This window comes from Falco cherrug, chromosome 8 (genome assembly GCF_023634085.1).
Source record: "Falco cherrug isolate bFalChe1 chromosome 8, bFalChe1.pri, whole genome shotgun sequence".
In the NCBI taxonomy this organism is placed as follows: domain Eukaryota; kingdom Metazoa; phylum Chordata; class Aves; order Falconiformes; family Falconidae; genus Falco; species Falco cherrug.
Window position 1 is genome coordinate 13,112,109 of NC_073704.1, and position 14,427 is coordinate 13,126,535.

At 39.8% G+C, this 14,427-nt stretch overlaps 2 protein-coding genes across 3 annotated transcripts in view; both read left to right on the forward strand.

The window, feature by feature from the left end:
• Positions 1-6,530, forward strand: part of ITGAV (integrin subunit alpha V) — a 50,726-nt gene extending 44,196 nt beyond the window's left edge. The window contains exons 29-30 of the mRNA XM_055718252.1: positions 254-376; positions 747-6,530. Coding sequence (XP_055574227.1) covers positions 254-376; positions 747-842 — 219 coding nt within the window. The 3' untranslated portion in view covers positions 843-6,530. The remainder of the gene's footprint in view (positions 1-253; positions 377-746) is intronic.
• Positions 6,531-9,826: 3,296 nt separating this feature from the next.
• The window catches only part of FAM171B (family with sequence similarity 171 member B), a 35,221-nt gene continuing 30,620 nt past the window's right edge, over positions 9,827-14,427 (forward strand). For both annotated transcript variants that reach the window (XM_055719101.1, XM_055719102.1), the window contains exon 1: positions 9,827-10,133. In XM_055719101.1, the coding sequence (XP_055575076.1) occupies positions 9,974-10,133 (160 nt within the window). In that variant the 5' untranslated portion in view covers positions 9,827-9,973. The remainder of the gene's footprint in view (positions 10,134-14,427) is intronic.

Consider the following 14,427-nt stretch of genomic DNA (forward strand, 5'->3'; position numbering starts at 1 on the left):
AAAACCCCAAAACAACAAAACAACCCAAACCCCCTTGTTTTTATTTAATTTAGAAATCCTATTTGGGTCAGTGAAGTCTTTATGTCACTGTTAATCTGTAGCTCTTTACTCACATTGGAGGGAGAAAATAATTTATGCTGTATTAAGAATATTTTAAACACTATAGAATAAAGATATACAAGACTTAAACTGTATGAATTAATTTAGTATGCCACTGCCATGCAAAGTGTGATTTATTGTGTTTTTCTGTTAGGTTACTACAAATATTACATGGGGCATTCAACCACAGCCTATGCCTGTGCCTGTATGGGTTATAATTTTGGCTGTCCTAGCAGGATTATTGCTCTTGGCTGTTCTAGTGTTTGTTATGTACAGGGTAAGTACTGTAGTTGGGGTTTTTCTATTGTTTTCTTTTCCCTACTAGTGACACATTACTTAAAATAGTACCAGCAGCTTGCAGAAATACCTTGGTCCCCTAATCATCTGAATCCATTAAGTTTTTGGGTAACTAAAAAATTTCAGCTTTGTCAGGAAGGGGTTCAATAAAAGTGGATGTCTGTGATTGTGCTGAATTAGTTTAATTTTTCACCTGATATTTATCAGCTTTGAAGGTCAAAAATAAGAGATTAGAAGGGAAGAAAATAAAATAACAAATCAGTTAAGATCTGATCAAGAAGGAAAGGGAAAGGATGTGTGTATGTTTTGAATATCACAATGCAATTTCTTTATTGTTCTCTGAATCACAGATGGGCTTTTTCAAACGTGTGAGACCACCTCAGGAAGAACAAGAAAGAGAACAACTGCAACCACATGAGAATGGGGAAGGAACATCAGAAGCTTAAGCAGAGTTTTATCTGTAAGATGTTCTGAAATTTTTAAATGCCTGCATCTTGGCTACAAATATTGGATTCCCCCTCAAGAAAAAAACATTCATGACTGCAAAGGTGCTGGTCTCAGAAGGTATCAGCACGTACAAAATAATAGCAATATATTTAAATCCTCCTTTTTGTATTAATTATGTTCATACATGTGACTAACGCATCTGTGCCAATTTGTGTGTGAGAAAATTAAGTAATAGGTAGTGCTATGATTTTACTTATTGGGATGTACGAGTCATCGTCTTTTTTGATTCACAAACCAACTTTACATGCATTGCTACACAGATTCTGCATTTGCTCCTGAAGCCAACAGCTTCCATAGATACTTGCTGGTTTACACGTTTAGTTCCAGTTGATTTTTGCAGGATGACACTACATTGCATTTCCTAGCTCTTGAAAGCTAACTGCACAAAAAAATGAGCATAGGTTGTTTTAGAAAACTGAAGAATATTCTTTGACCCATGAACTCTGCTGATGATTTTCCTTCTGCTCAAAAAATAGGAAAGAGATTATTCAGTGGAATCATTCTTCCCTGATACCTATTCTGCATGCCTGTTCCCCTTACTGCTCATTCATCTGTCTTGTGGTTTCCCTCTAGACTTTAAAAATATTGTTCTCCAGGTCCTAGGTCTCTTACTGCAGGTATTGAGCCTGCAGAAATGGAAGCGAGCGGTAGAAAGCTGGGGATGTACTTTCTGTGGGACCTAGCGAAAAGATCCAGGGCAAGATCCAAAGACTCTGCTGTGTGTGTCCATGGAGCAGAATCCAGGTGTTCCACAGAATTCTTGGCAGCATGGATCCGTTCAGGTGCTGCCAGAGACAAGATGTTGGGCTGTGGCTGCCAACAGAAATGTCTGATGAGAAAACCCATAGCCTCTATGTTCACAGGTCAAACCCCCACAGGGTTTGAAATTAAGTCTGTGTATTACTTGGATTGAATCTCAGTTTCTGGCAAAACAGTGGAGGGAATATTTTCTGACAGGTTACCTGATGCACTGTAATGTGTTAATTGTCACATTCTGTAGTTGACCATGTCAAGTGCAGGATGGAGTAATACGGAGACTAGACTATCTGCCAGCCATGCGTCTAGGTTACATCAGTACTTCAGCCACACTCCGGTCTGCCTTGCCACCTGCCCTGAGAGAACACTGAGCTTGTCAAATGAAACAGAGTAGAGCTGGCAATGCATAAGGGTTTGAAAAGAGAAGGTTGATTTGGCTTGGTTTATTTAATTCATTCATTGTATGTTTCATTGCACAAGACATTTCATTGCACAAGACATTTCATTAGGTTCAATACATTTCGTTACCAAAATTTGTTTCATTGTTGTTCTTTAAACATACCAAAAGTCCAGAGGTTTACATCATTTTTAGCTTATTTCCCTCAGCATTGGTGTGGTAAGATGAAGCTTCTTACACTTACGAGAGAACCAAACATTTTCTGTATGCATTTCTGTAGACATGCAGCAGCAAATTAGGAGGTTGCTTGGCTTGCAAGTAAAGGTGCCTTTTATGAGATTTGTTTTTTCTCTATTCCAATAAGGGAATAAATTACATAATAAGTTCCCCATATGCAGCCACATCCAGAAAGAAAAATTTATACCGTAATTATACCAGTGACATTTCTATGTCGACAAGTTTTTAAAAGGACAAAAACTCTGGTTTGGTTTGGTTTTGTATCTTGGGGCTTTTTGTTCAAAGCTGCATCTTCCCCCACAAATACTGCAAAGCCCAGTAAACCAAGAATTACCTGAAATGAAGTTTGATTCAACTCTTATTTCTGCATCCTTTCTGGGATTTAAAATCCCACATGTGGCTTCCGTTCTTACTTTCTTTCAAAACTTTCTTACTCAAAACTCAAAAAAAAAAGTCCTTTCTTACTCAACTGTGATGGCGTTGAGTCATTGAGTGAGACAGCACAAAATCTGCAGGGGCCACTACATGGATTGGACACAGGCTTGCCTGTTTACCCATATACATGTTTTTGTTTTAGACAATATGTTTAGATATAATTAGTTTATTTTAAAGGTTATATTGCATCATTCTGCTTTCACTGAATTTTCAAGGTCTTTATTGTGGCCAACGTTTTGGTTTTTTTCTTTGCTTCTAGTATTGTTACTAGTAATCCAGTAAGGAATCAGGAGTCAGGATATGATCCTGGCCTCAAAATGTGACTTCTGGGAAACACATTTTCAGTTACTTAACACAGGCTTCTAGTTGACACTCTTTGTCAACTTACTATCTATATGCAACAAGATTGGTTTTACCCAATCTTAATCTTAGTCAGTTAAGAGGTTTAAGAGACTGTCAAACAGATTATAGCTCTAATTCTTACATGTGTGCTTTCATTACATGTACACACCAAGGTGACTTGAAATTTCTGAGACTACTTGCATGTCTAGGCATTATAAGGAGGTGAAAACAAACAAACAAAAAAGCACGATCAAGATCTCTTTAGCTCACATGGAAGGGGTACTTTAGCCTGTTAATGTCAGTGCTAATTGTATCTTAATTTTACTGTGGCAACTGGAACTCTCATTTTGCTCATTGTCAGGATAAAAAGGTACATTTCATTGGTACAACTACTGTAGCTATAGACCGTTTCTTCCATTTATTGAAGTTATATAAAGTAAGACTTAAGTGATTTTTATTTTCTTGCATTCTACTGGAGAATAAATCCAAATAGTTGCTTCTCCCATGTCCACTAATTTCCACTTTGGTTAAAGAAAATAGTAGCATATGTAAATGGAGTATACACATTACTTAGTGAACATAGATATAACAACCCAAATTCAGTTTAAGGTAACATTTGTGTTTCAGGAAGATTCTGCCCAGGATGTTTTCCTGAACAGGGGTGCAGGAAACACTTCGTATCACATTCTAGATTCAGCAATAAAATCACAGACTATGTATGTACTTGTGTCAGTATAAATTGCATACTGACTTAGAGGCATTAATGTATTCTTATAGCAGATGTTGTAGAATGATATTAAAACTTTAAAAGAAACTTTAGAAGTGTATTTTGGAATTAAAGTAATGCCCTTGAGTCAAGATCGACATGCATAAGATGCATACTGCAAGCATTAAAAAAATACAAGTACAGTAACAAAGAATTAGTCCTCTTTTCAGAGTTATGTTCAGAAACATATTTTTTATTAATATAAAATCAATGGCTATGTAATTATTTAGACAATGAAAACATTTTAAGAGAGCTATATCTTTTATAATGAGTATGAAATTCTGTAAGTACTCCAGTTTGCAATTATTGCAGCATCTCATGATCAATATTAGAAAGTGATTTATATTACAAAATGCACATTATCTATTACTATGTTTGACAATATTTAGAAAACATAAAGCAAGGAACCTAATTTAAAGGTTTATATTTCTTTCAAGAAACTACCAAATTGTGGAGATAGCTTTTGATTAAGCATGACTGTAAAGTCACATATGGGATACATTTATCAACATAAGTTGAAATCTTTGCGGAAATGTTTTTAGGTATCAATAACAAGTTTATAATTTTATTTGTCCTATATGGATGTTTTAAATCTTGATTTACATGTTGATCTTTGATTCACATAATGCTTGTGGAAACTCTAAAAAAGTTTATTATATATGCTCTTTCTTTATAGAACATTTATTCCAAGCAAAGATTTCTGAACTCGTGTCCATGCTTAAAGGGTTTTTAAGGTAAACGTTCACGGGTATTTTGAAAATATTTCGGCTATAATCAGCATGTTCTTGGTGATTTGAAGGATTCATATTGCACTTAGATTTTTGCAACATTCAGGTTTGCCGTTGGTTACCCTGGCATATGCCCTGCAGTATTTTTTTCCTACACCCTCACAAATAGTCACAGAGCAGCACTAGCCTGGTGAAAATCTAGTCAGTATTTGTCTTCTGTCCAGACTAAGACCTATTCTGCAGTCTAATGAAGTCACAGAAAACCTGACATTCATTGCAGCTGGCTTTGAATGTGATCCTTTGTGGCCAATGCTGCTGGCTGTTATTGAGGGGGAAAAAATAAAATAGGATTTTATAAAAGGAAAATTGAAATACTGAAATAGCGATTTCCCTTGGAAATATTTGAAGTTAATTGCCCAAGAAATGAATTGTTATTAACTTTAAAAGAGTTGGCACTAAAGTAGAATGGAAGTGTCATGCTTAACTGATCAAGGAATTTTTAAAAGCCACCTTTATACAAAGTTTTGAAAAGATTTATGTTCAGATTCTGTCAATATTGATGGAGGGGGGATGATGAACTTCAAGAAAGTCTCAGGTTTCAGCAGTGAAGTGATACTGATATTGACATATAAAAAATAAAAAGATGGTGTCATATAAGCCTTACAGCAAAGAGATGGTTCTTTTTGTTTGTCCATTTCTGTGATGGGAAGAACCCATTAGTTCTCTATTGGCAGTGGCATCCTATCACAAATAAATCCACAGTTTGGATCATGATTGTATGCTGAGCTCTCTAGTAACTCTCATTGACTTGAGTGGGATCTGAGCTCTTTGGTACTGAATCTGTAGCTACTAATTCCCAAGTGCAATATAACATGATCAGATTTAGTTCACTGCCAAGTCATCTGTTTATTTTTGTTTGCCTAAGAAGGGATGTAGCATTTGTTGACTTGCAATGCTCAATATTTTTAAGGATGTTGACAAAACCAGTGTGTTAAATTGAGGTGATAAATGAATGGTATAAGAAGTTTTTGATCGCCCACATTGGGTGAAACATGATGTATATTCTGAAGTGTATCCATTACTAGCTCTTGAGTTATTGAGAATTGGTACAATATTCTTTAGGTCCACTGTGGAAAATTCGCCTAGAGACTATACAATAATGGGTTTGAATTTGTAGTACTGCTACTGTTTCATGTGATTATGGTATTTAGTATTCTGGTCTATTTTTTTTCTATTGTGTAGAATTTTAATGTAACACAGGAAATCTAAACTTTCATGCAGTTACCTTCACCAAATATGCTGCATTAAGGTTGAATAACTTGACCGTTGGCTTTTGCAAAGTAAATGAAGATTTGATGTAGCATTTGAATCTTCAAAAAACTTTTATTACAGGTTTAGGTGGCCCTTTCTAGTCCATGAAGGAAACCTCTATTTGCTATGATAAAAGTATGTTGAAAATGTAACATTTTGTTTCTTTGTAATAGATATTTTTTTTTGCCTTTTTTGTTTTTGCTCGTGCATGAAATCAGTAGAGCATTGTTTGCACAAGCAGAAAATTAACATACTAATGAGAGTACTGCATTTTGGATTTTTTAGTCGTGTAGTAAATAAACAGGAATATTTTCAGTAACTATGAACTTGTTTCAAAGGCTTTCGGTACACGTAAGGAGAGCAATATGCATTTCAAGTCACCTTATTTTTATTAAATTATAATTTTTTTTAAAAAGTGGGTATTGTGGCACAGTAATTTTGTACTGATATCAAATACATAGCTATTAAGCTATGGTTATCTTTTCAACTCATTCTTTTAATCCTAATTCAGATTTGATTGATTTTATTAGGTTGTATTTTTCTATATATGTATACAATTTCAAAATATTATGATTGGATAAACTGAAAAATGTATGTATTGAGTTGACTCTGATATTTAGAATTTTGGAATAAAATACCTCTTAATTAACAAGAATTCTGGATTTTTTTAATTCTTGACCTACTTTTTAACAAACATTTAATTCACCTGAAAATATTTCATAGTATATGTTTGTAATTCACAGTTATCTACTAAATACAAAAAGGTCACATATACACAACTTCCACATTCTCAGCTAAAGTGGCACACATTAACCTGCAATCAAAAAAAATTGTAATCACAAGCAAAAAAGAGGATCTAGGCACAAATTATATTCTGTCACCAGAAAACTGATTTCCTACTAAAATTTTTGTGTACCAGAAGCAAGTATTTCAGATTTTTATACCTGCCACATCACTGTAAAAAATGGTGAATTCTTGTCCTTTGGTTAGGAAAATTCACAGAGGTGGTATTTCTTTTCTTGTTGTATTATTAGACTAATTTTATGTTAGTATTGCATTCTTTCTGATTAACAATCATATTCATCTTTGTGAATGGGGTGACAATAAAGGCATACATGTTTATTTTACATTGCTAGAACACTTACTTAGAAATAAATGTTGGTGCTTGTGAACCCTTTAGAAAAACTCCACGCTGCTGGGTTCATTGGATTGCTAGTAAAGAATTTGTTAGCCTAAAGAAAATAGTAAAAAGGGACACTGAAAAGATGAAAAACTGATATTTGTGTTTTAATTAACCACTTCCAGCAGCTTCACAGTAGCTACACTGAATATGCCTAAGATACATCACAGCAGTAAGTCAAAGCATGACTCTTCCATTTGTTCAATACACACTGCAGCTAATGCAGGCCTAGTTTTTGTTAAATATGATACCTTCAGTTAGGTACGAGCACAGTGATCACTACATCTGTCTAGCAGTTCCAAATTAATGATTATTGAGGAATTAGTGGCAACAGTTGTCTCATAACAGCAACAAGGCAACAGAGTCGTTTTTCGAATTCCCATCTTACACCATAACTACCTTAAACAAAATGATGGTCCATGTCTTGAGGTTATTTACATAAACACAACTCCACCGCCTGACCTGAATTATGCTCCTTTACAGTGTCTAGGTTTCTGACTCTTTGCATACATGTATGGTATTTTATTGCATGCTTTTATCATTAGTGAGTTTGTAATTTAATTACTAATGCATTAATACTTTATTACATATTAGTACATTAATATATTTTAAAATTGCCAGTTCAAGTAATTTTAAGAACACAGTAAAAATTACAGAGACTGCCTCCTTTTTTTTAACAAAAGTTTGTATGAATGTCTCAGCAATATATTGTCTCTTACACATAAAGAATTAGGGTTAGTGCTGTCAGCGGCCTATCTTTTCACATCATATTTCACAATCAATCTGGTTTACTTCATCTTTCTGATAAACCTTCTAAAAGTTTGGTGCTGAATCATTACCTCTCCTGACAGAGACAGAGGATGTGCTAAGACTTAAGCTTGCAGGATACAAATGCACAATACAGACCTTCCAAGTGTGAGAAGCAAAAAACCAAACCAACAAACAAACAAAACCCAACAGACAGTAAAATACCACATTACTGGACTTTATAATTTCACCTGTAGACCATGTGTGTGTGTTACTGTTTTTCAGAGAGTTTTGCAGAATATACCTACGTTTACATTTCTGTGTCATTCCTGTACATGCTTTTCAGTTCCTGACAAAATAGCAGATGCCATGTCGCATCCCTTCAGTGGTTGATGGTAACGGATGTAATTTGTTTGCTGAGTGGGTAAGCAACCTTTTTAAAGACTGCAGGAGTTAATGCTGGACATAATTCCTCTAGTAAATATTCAGGTAGTTGAAATAAATGACTTTCATCTCTTTTCAAAGAAAATCTGGTTAAGAAAACTTAAATCTGATTATGATTTTTTCTTTCCTGAAATGGGTGCTATTGTGTGCTCTAATCCCTTCTTAATAATCTATCTAAATGCAGTACAATTAACTTCCACATGTTATTCCTCTTTTGGAGCCATTTGCAATAAAACTTTTATCACGTATTTAACGAATTTGTTTCAGAACTTTATAAATGAATAATTGTGCATATTCACATAATCAATATTAACTTAAAGTGTTGCAGCTGCCACGTTGGTTCAGCTATTCCCCCCCGAATAAACTTATAGGTTATCTTTCGAAGAGCCCAAGTCTACAAAACATATGGAAATGAATATGCGAACCACACTTTCTCAATACCCCATACCCATTTGTCAGGCAAGTTTCTTGCAGGAAGCAGCCTGCTGAAGGCACCAGCTGGCTTGCCCTGGACCCCTTTCTTCCACCTGAGAACACGCGATGCTGGCTGTGCTGAAGCAGCCTCTTTTTCTTTGCAGTGCCCAGAGAAAAGGTTGAAATAGGAAGCTGGCTGAGGGGCTGTTAACTGGGCAAGTAGGTACTGAACAAACGTTTCTAAACAAAACAGAATCTCTCCATGTGAGCTGCTGGAGGAGAGTTCCACATCAAGTAAATATTTGCCTCGTTGTTGTGCTTTTTTGCTTATGTAAAAGAAAGGCCCCATCAAATGAAATAGTTTTTTGTGGCAGAGGGTTTTTTTGGTGCTGATGAAGGTGCAAGTTTCATGTGTCCAGATGTGCTGCCTTTGCTCAGGTGTAGCAGTCTGAGCTGCCGGTCAACAACTTCAGGAGTTTTTCTGTGAGCCCACCCTAGGTAACGTCCATTCCAATTTTACCCAAGTTAATGCGTATCCTTAATTCTAACACACGTGTTGTTTGATATCAGGACCGTTAATGTGAATAAACATCTAAGTAAGGCAAAGGCACGCTTGTGTGTGGAATGAAAGCTTTAGGAGATGCTACGAACACAGCAGGCTCACCCCCGCGCCTGCCGCTCACCAGGGCCGGAGTACGGGCGGCTCTGAGCGGGCACGCGGCAGTCCGAGGCGTCTGCCCTCTAACGCGACGGGATGCTCCGGGGTTGCAAATACGCCTTGGCGCTCTCAGCAACAAGCGTGGCCGCAGCCGACTTCAACGCCGCCGGTTCGGAGGGGGCTGAAAGCCAGCGAGCGCGGCGGGTTTGATGTCCGCGCCCACCCGGCTACAGACCGCAGCGCCGGCCGGCCCCGCGCCCTCCCCTCTCGGCCCGGCTCTCCCTGCCCTCGGCCGTTACCGCCAGGCGTTAACGGCGAGGCGCCTTCGGAAAGCCGTTAGCCCGCCCCGCGCTCCGCAGGGCCCGCAGGCAGCGGGGCTTCCCGCCGGGGCGGCCGCCCCCCGCTGCGGAACAGGACCCCCTCAGCCCGCGCCCACCGCCCCCGGCCCGCCCCGCGGCCCCGCCCCGCGCTCAGGCCCCGCCCCCTGCACGTCCGAGGGGCGGGGCGGGCTCACGGCTGCCCGGCCGGCAGCTGCCGTGCGTGGGGGCGGCCGCTCGCCGCCGCAGTCCCGCCGCCGCCGCCGGAGCCGCTGGTCCCGGCCCCCCGCCCGCGCCCTCGCCCGCAATATGCCTCCGCTGCCCTCGGGCTGCTCGACATGCCGGGGACCTGCGGGCGCCTCTCCTCCCTGCTCCTGGGGCTGGCGGCCGCGTTGCTGATGGGGCGGCCGCCTCCCGCCGCCGCAGCCGCCGCCACCCTCCCGCAGCAGCAGCGGGCGGCGCTGCCGGGGGGCGCCCCCGCCGCCGCGGCGGCCTCAGGTACCGATCCCCGCCCCGTTTCTCCTGCCGCCGGGTACATAGCCGCTTCCCGCCTTCCCTGCGGGCATTCCGTCGGGACCCCCGCTACCCGGCGCGTCCCGCTCCTCCGGGGTGGGGGCTCGGCGCCCCCCTCCGCCGCCCCCCCTCCGGGCTGCTGGGGGCCGCGCCGCTGGAGGCCGGGGCCGCGTTGCCGCCGCTGGGCTGTGAAACCGGGGGGGTTGCGCTGCCGTGCGAGGGACGGACGGGGGGGTCCACCGCTGTGCTTTGCATGAGGCAGGTAGCGGAGCCGCGGCGGCTGCTGCGGGGCGAGCGGGATCCATCTTTAATGTCCCGGGATCTGCCGGTGGGCCGGGCGGGGGGCGCTCCCGGGGCCCGGCGGACGGGCTCGGGGAAGGGCCCGGTGCGTTCCTGCCCGCTGGCAGGAGTCACCAGGGCGAGAGGTGCAATATACGTATAAAAATATATGTAATGTTCAATTATTTATTTGGATGTACATTTGCATCAATATAAAAATAAATAAAACCCCAGCTGATAACGTGTGTAAGCGTCTCGAGCCTGTCAAAAATGGGTGATGGGGCTGGTGAGCTCGTTGGTTGTTGCGTCTCCTCTGCAGAATGAGGAAACACGTCGTTTATCCAACAGCTGAGAGTATGGAAATCATGTGCTTATGTCAGTATTAGGCCGTGGTGCTACGGTCAGATTTGTGAGGTTACCCCCTTGCAGAACTGGGGCAGGTGATGAGGTGTTTGTTCTGTCACCCGGTGTAAAAAATAATGTGTCTGTTCTGAAGGCTCAGGCTCAATTGGGATAAAAACAGTGTTCTTCTTGACGTATTGCCTTTCACCAAAGAATTTCAAAATGGTTTCAAACATGAATTATTTAAGACCACCTAGCACCAAGGCTCTGTTTGGGCATATCACTGGAGCATATGTTTCATTTTTAACATGTATGCATGTTTCTATTTCCAGTTGACTTCAAGAAGGTATAAAATGTTCTTCGTTTTAGTCATATGCTTAATATTTTGCTGAATTGAAGCCAATTTGCAAAGCTGCCAAAGTATGTATGTTAATTAAGAAATATAAGCAAAGATCTTGAGTTATGGTCTTTACTTGTAACTTCTTAAAGATGTAGAACAAGAAACTAGGTTTGGTAGACTATGAACACATTTAAATCTTCCTGATAGGCTCTTTAAAATGCCTTGCTTGACTTGCTTTTTGGTTTCCTTCTTGTGTAGCTTTGTTTTTTGGGTTTTTTTTCCCCAAAACGTTTAAAATATAGGGCCTTAAAGAAGGGTATTTGATAAACAGCTTGGTTCCTGGTTTTCATTTTCAGCTGATGCTTTTTCATTATTTTGTTTCTTACTGTGCTTTTAGAGGAATATACCATTAATCACCAGCAAACCCCATTTAGACGGCATTGGCAGCATTTCTGACTTGTGCAGTGAATGTTTTTCTCATTAAAAATTGAGTGGCAAAAAAAAAAGGGGGGGGGACGACACAGTTTTTGTAATTCAGTGATCTTCTTTGGTTTCAGCTATTGATTTCTTTTCAAGAAGCTCTGTTACTTCGTTGCCTTCAGCCCTGGCTGAAGTCTTTGTTGGTACCAAACAATTTGATGCTCTTGGTTTGCTGTTGTTGCTGTTGCAGACCCACGTGCCTAGTTGCTGTTGCTTTCTTTTATTTGTTTATTTTGCTTCATAGGTTTTGAGGTATGAGAGTCCTGAAAGTGCCTTGTAGTATGCAGCTTTCACAATCAATCCCAGTTTATGAATGTTAAAAATGTATTTTTTGAGCTGATCCTCAGCATTCGTTTATGTTATGTTTAAATACAGTTAAAGCTTTATTTTACTGGTTGGCTGGCTTTCTAAATGATCTTGATTAATTTTTTCTTTCATAAAAAATCGAAAAAAGGCAATAGTGATGAATCTTTTTCGTAGCAGTGATTAGCTGGTCTTCATAACTTTCATTATTATGAAGAAGCTGCTAATAACCTTTGGAGTTTTGTGTGGCATTTCCTTTCAGTAAAGCATGTAAGTAATTTTTGCTATGTTGATGTTTTTGAAATTTTAAAAAGGAAGAGCCTGACTCCAGTTATGTATTTATCGGATACTAATGTCTTATTCCATGAAATTATCTTTTGATGGTTTACAGCCAAAAGGTAGGGAGGATAAACGGCTGTTGCTTTTGCAGCAGAAGACTGGCAGCAGAGTAATCCCTAAGGGGAACGCTCTGAAGAGGCCACTCCTGCAGCAGCTGCAGGTCCTGTGCTGGGAACTCCCAGGCAGGCAGCGGCTTCTGGAAGTAAGGAGGAGCCTGGCTGAATTTGGATTTATGCTGCGTGCTTGTGACCCCGGTGTTGCTGGAGCAAATGAGCCTTATCCTCCTAGGATAGGGAAGGTGCTGTGCTAAGGCTGAAGTTCACAACCTTTTCTCAGTTGATGTTCCTGTATCGATGTCCCTGTTCTGTCGAAGCTAATTATTCAGTTCTACAGATCAGTTCCCTCCTGGATTAACACAGGCTTCTGCCAGTGTAATAATTGTGCTGTCTAGAAGAGATGCTAAAGTCAGCACAGCTGTGTACAAAAGTTTTGAGTGCGGACTCTACTGCTGACATGTAAATGCAGCAGTGAGAAGGTAGTTGCACATCATGACTGAATAGGTTTTCTTGCTAATCTCCTCTTTCTCCTCCCTTAAAAACAACAACAAATTCACTGCTGCCAAAAGAAATAAGTAAATTCTAAAGCAAGGCAGAGAAGACATGCACAAGAGGAACTCTGTTCAAGGAGTTACTCTGACTTGTGTTATCTAAGGGATGTAGCTATTCCAAAATTCAGCCATCACCACCCTAACCAGAGAGATCCATCTCTCTCTCCTCAGTTTTTTTTTGCCCTGAAGTGGAGAACCTGTCTTGGTTCCTTGTTATTCATTTTTTCCATTTTCTATGTGGCAGTTCAGAAATCTGGACTCTGATGTGCAGAAGCAATTGAAGAGAAGTTGCTGGGAGCTTCAAATAGTCAGTGTTGAAGTCAGTGGGCTTGAGCACAGAATTCAGTAAATTATAGTCCTGGCTTTGATCCAGGCAAATCTGTTTTGGTTTTCTTTGTTCCCTTTTGTTTATCTTTATTGAGATGCATTCTTTACAGGAGATGTGAGTTGTGTTCTTTAATATTCACTGTGGTTGGGATATTTTGGATGTGGTACATTGTTATTCTCTTCATAATGCAGATACAGCGCAATAAACAGAGCAGAGACCACTAATTGAATAAGGGATACTTAACGGCATCAGTTCCATGGCAGATCTGATGTGTGCTGAATGTACAAGATTCTTCTGGAAAAAACAGCAGTTGTGTAAACGGAAGCTGTCACATTATGTATAGACAGCACATAGGATGACATATGCCATCTTAATGTTGGAAGTGTTGAAAGTTTTTTTTCCATGTTCGAGACCTTAAGTTAGACTCGAACTATGCTTTAAAATAGGTGTTATTCCTTCAAGTTTCTGTCCTATAACTACATGTTCTATGCTGTGGGTACTCTATACCTTTTGTAATCCCAGTATAAGCAAGAAGACTTGACATGGGTTTGTTATAGACCATTCCCAATTTGCTTTATATCCCAGAATTCAGAGAAGAAGAAATTTTTTTATTAGTTTTTTTATTATTTTTTTTTAATGCAGGTGACTTTGCATACAATGGGAAGATTAGCTTGATTTTTATAGGGTGAAATTAAAAAGTGGTGGCAGCTAATGGTGGTCCTGAATAAAGGAGAGGAGAGAATTGGAATAGCTGTACACATTTCTGCAGTTAATTGTTGAGACTGATCAGATAAATACGTGATTGCTGGCAAACCCAGAAGAATATAAGAGATTACTTTTGTACCTGTTGGAAACAAATACGCTATTTGGATGCTGCCTGTGAATTTGATCCTGTGCCCATTTGTCAATAGTGACTGCTTGCATGTGATGATGAGTTGCTATCTAATGCAAACCAGTATTCCAGACAAGAGATTTCTACTTAAGATTTTTCTAAAAACTCTTATGTATGTTGTCTTCCTGATCATTCAAGGAGGACATAACTTTCTCGTGGTTCCTTTTTATTTGAGATAACGCAACAGAAATATTTCTTTGACACATTGTAAGTGTGATTTACTGATTTGGTAATCTTTGTTTTCAGTGATTCTAGTTGTGAAATGTTTTTCCTACTAACTTGCATATTGGTGTGTAGGTGGTACTTGGATATTTAGAGGAACATTTGGTTTTGATATCTTGTTCTGTTAATCTGGGTTGGAATCTGAGT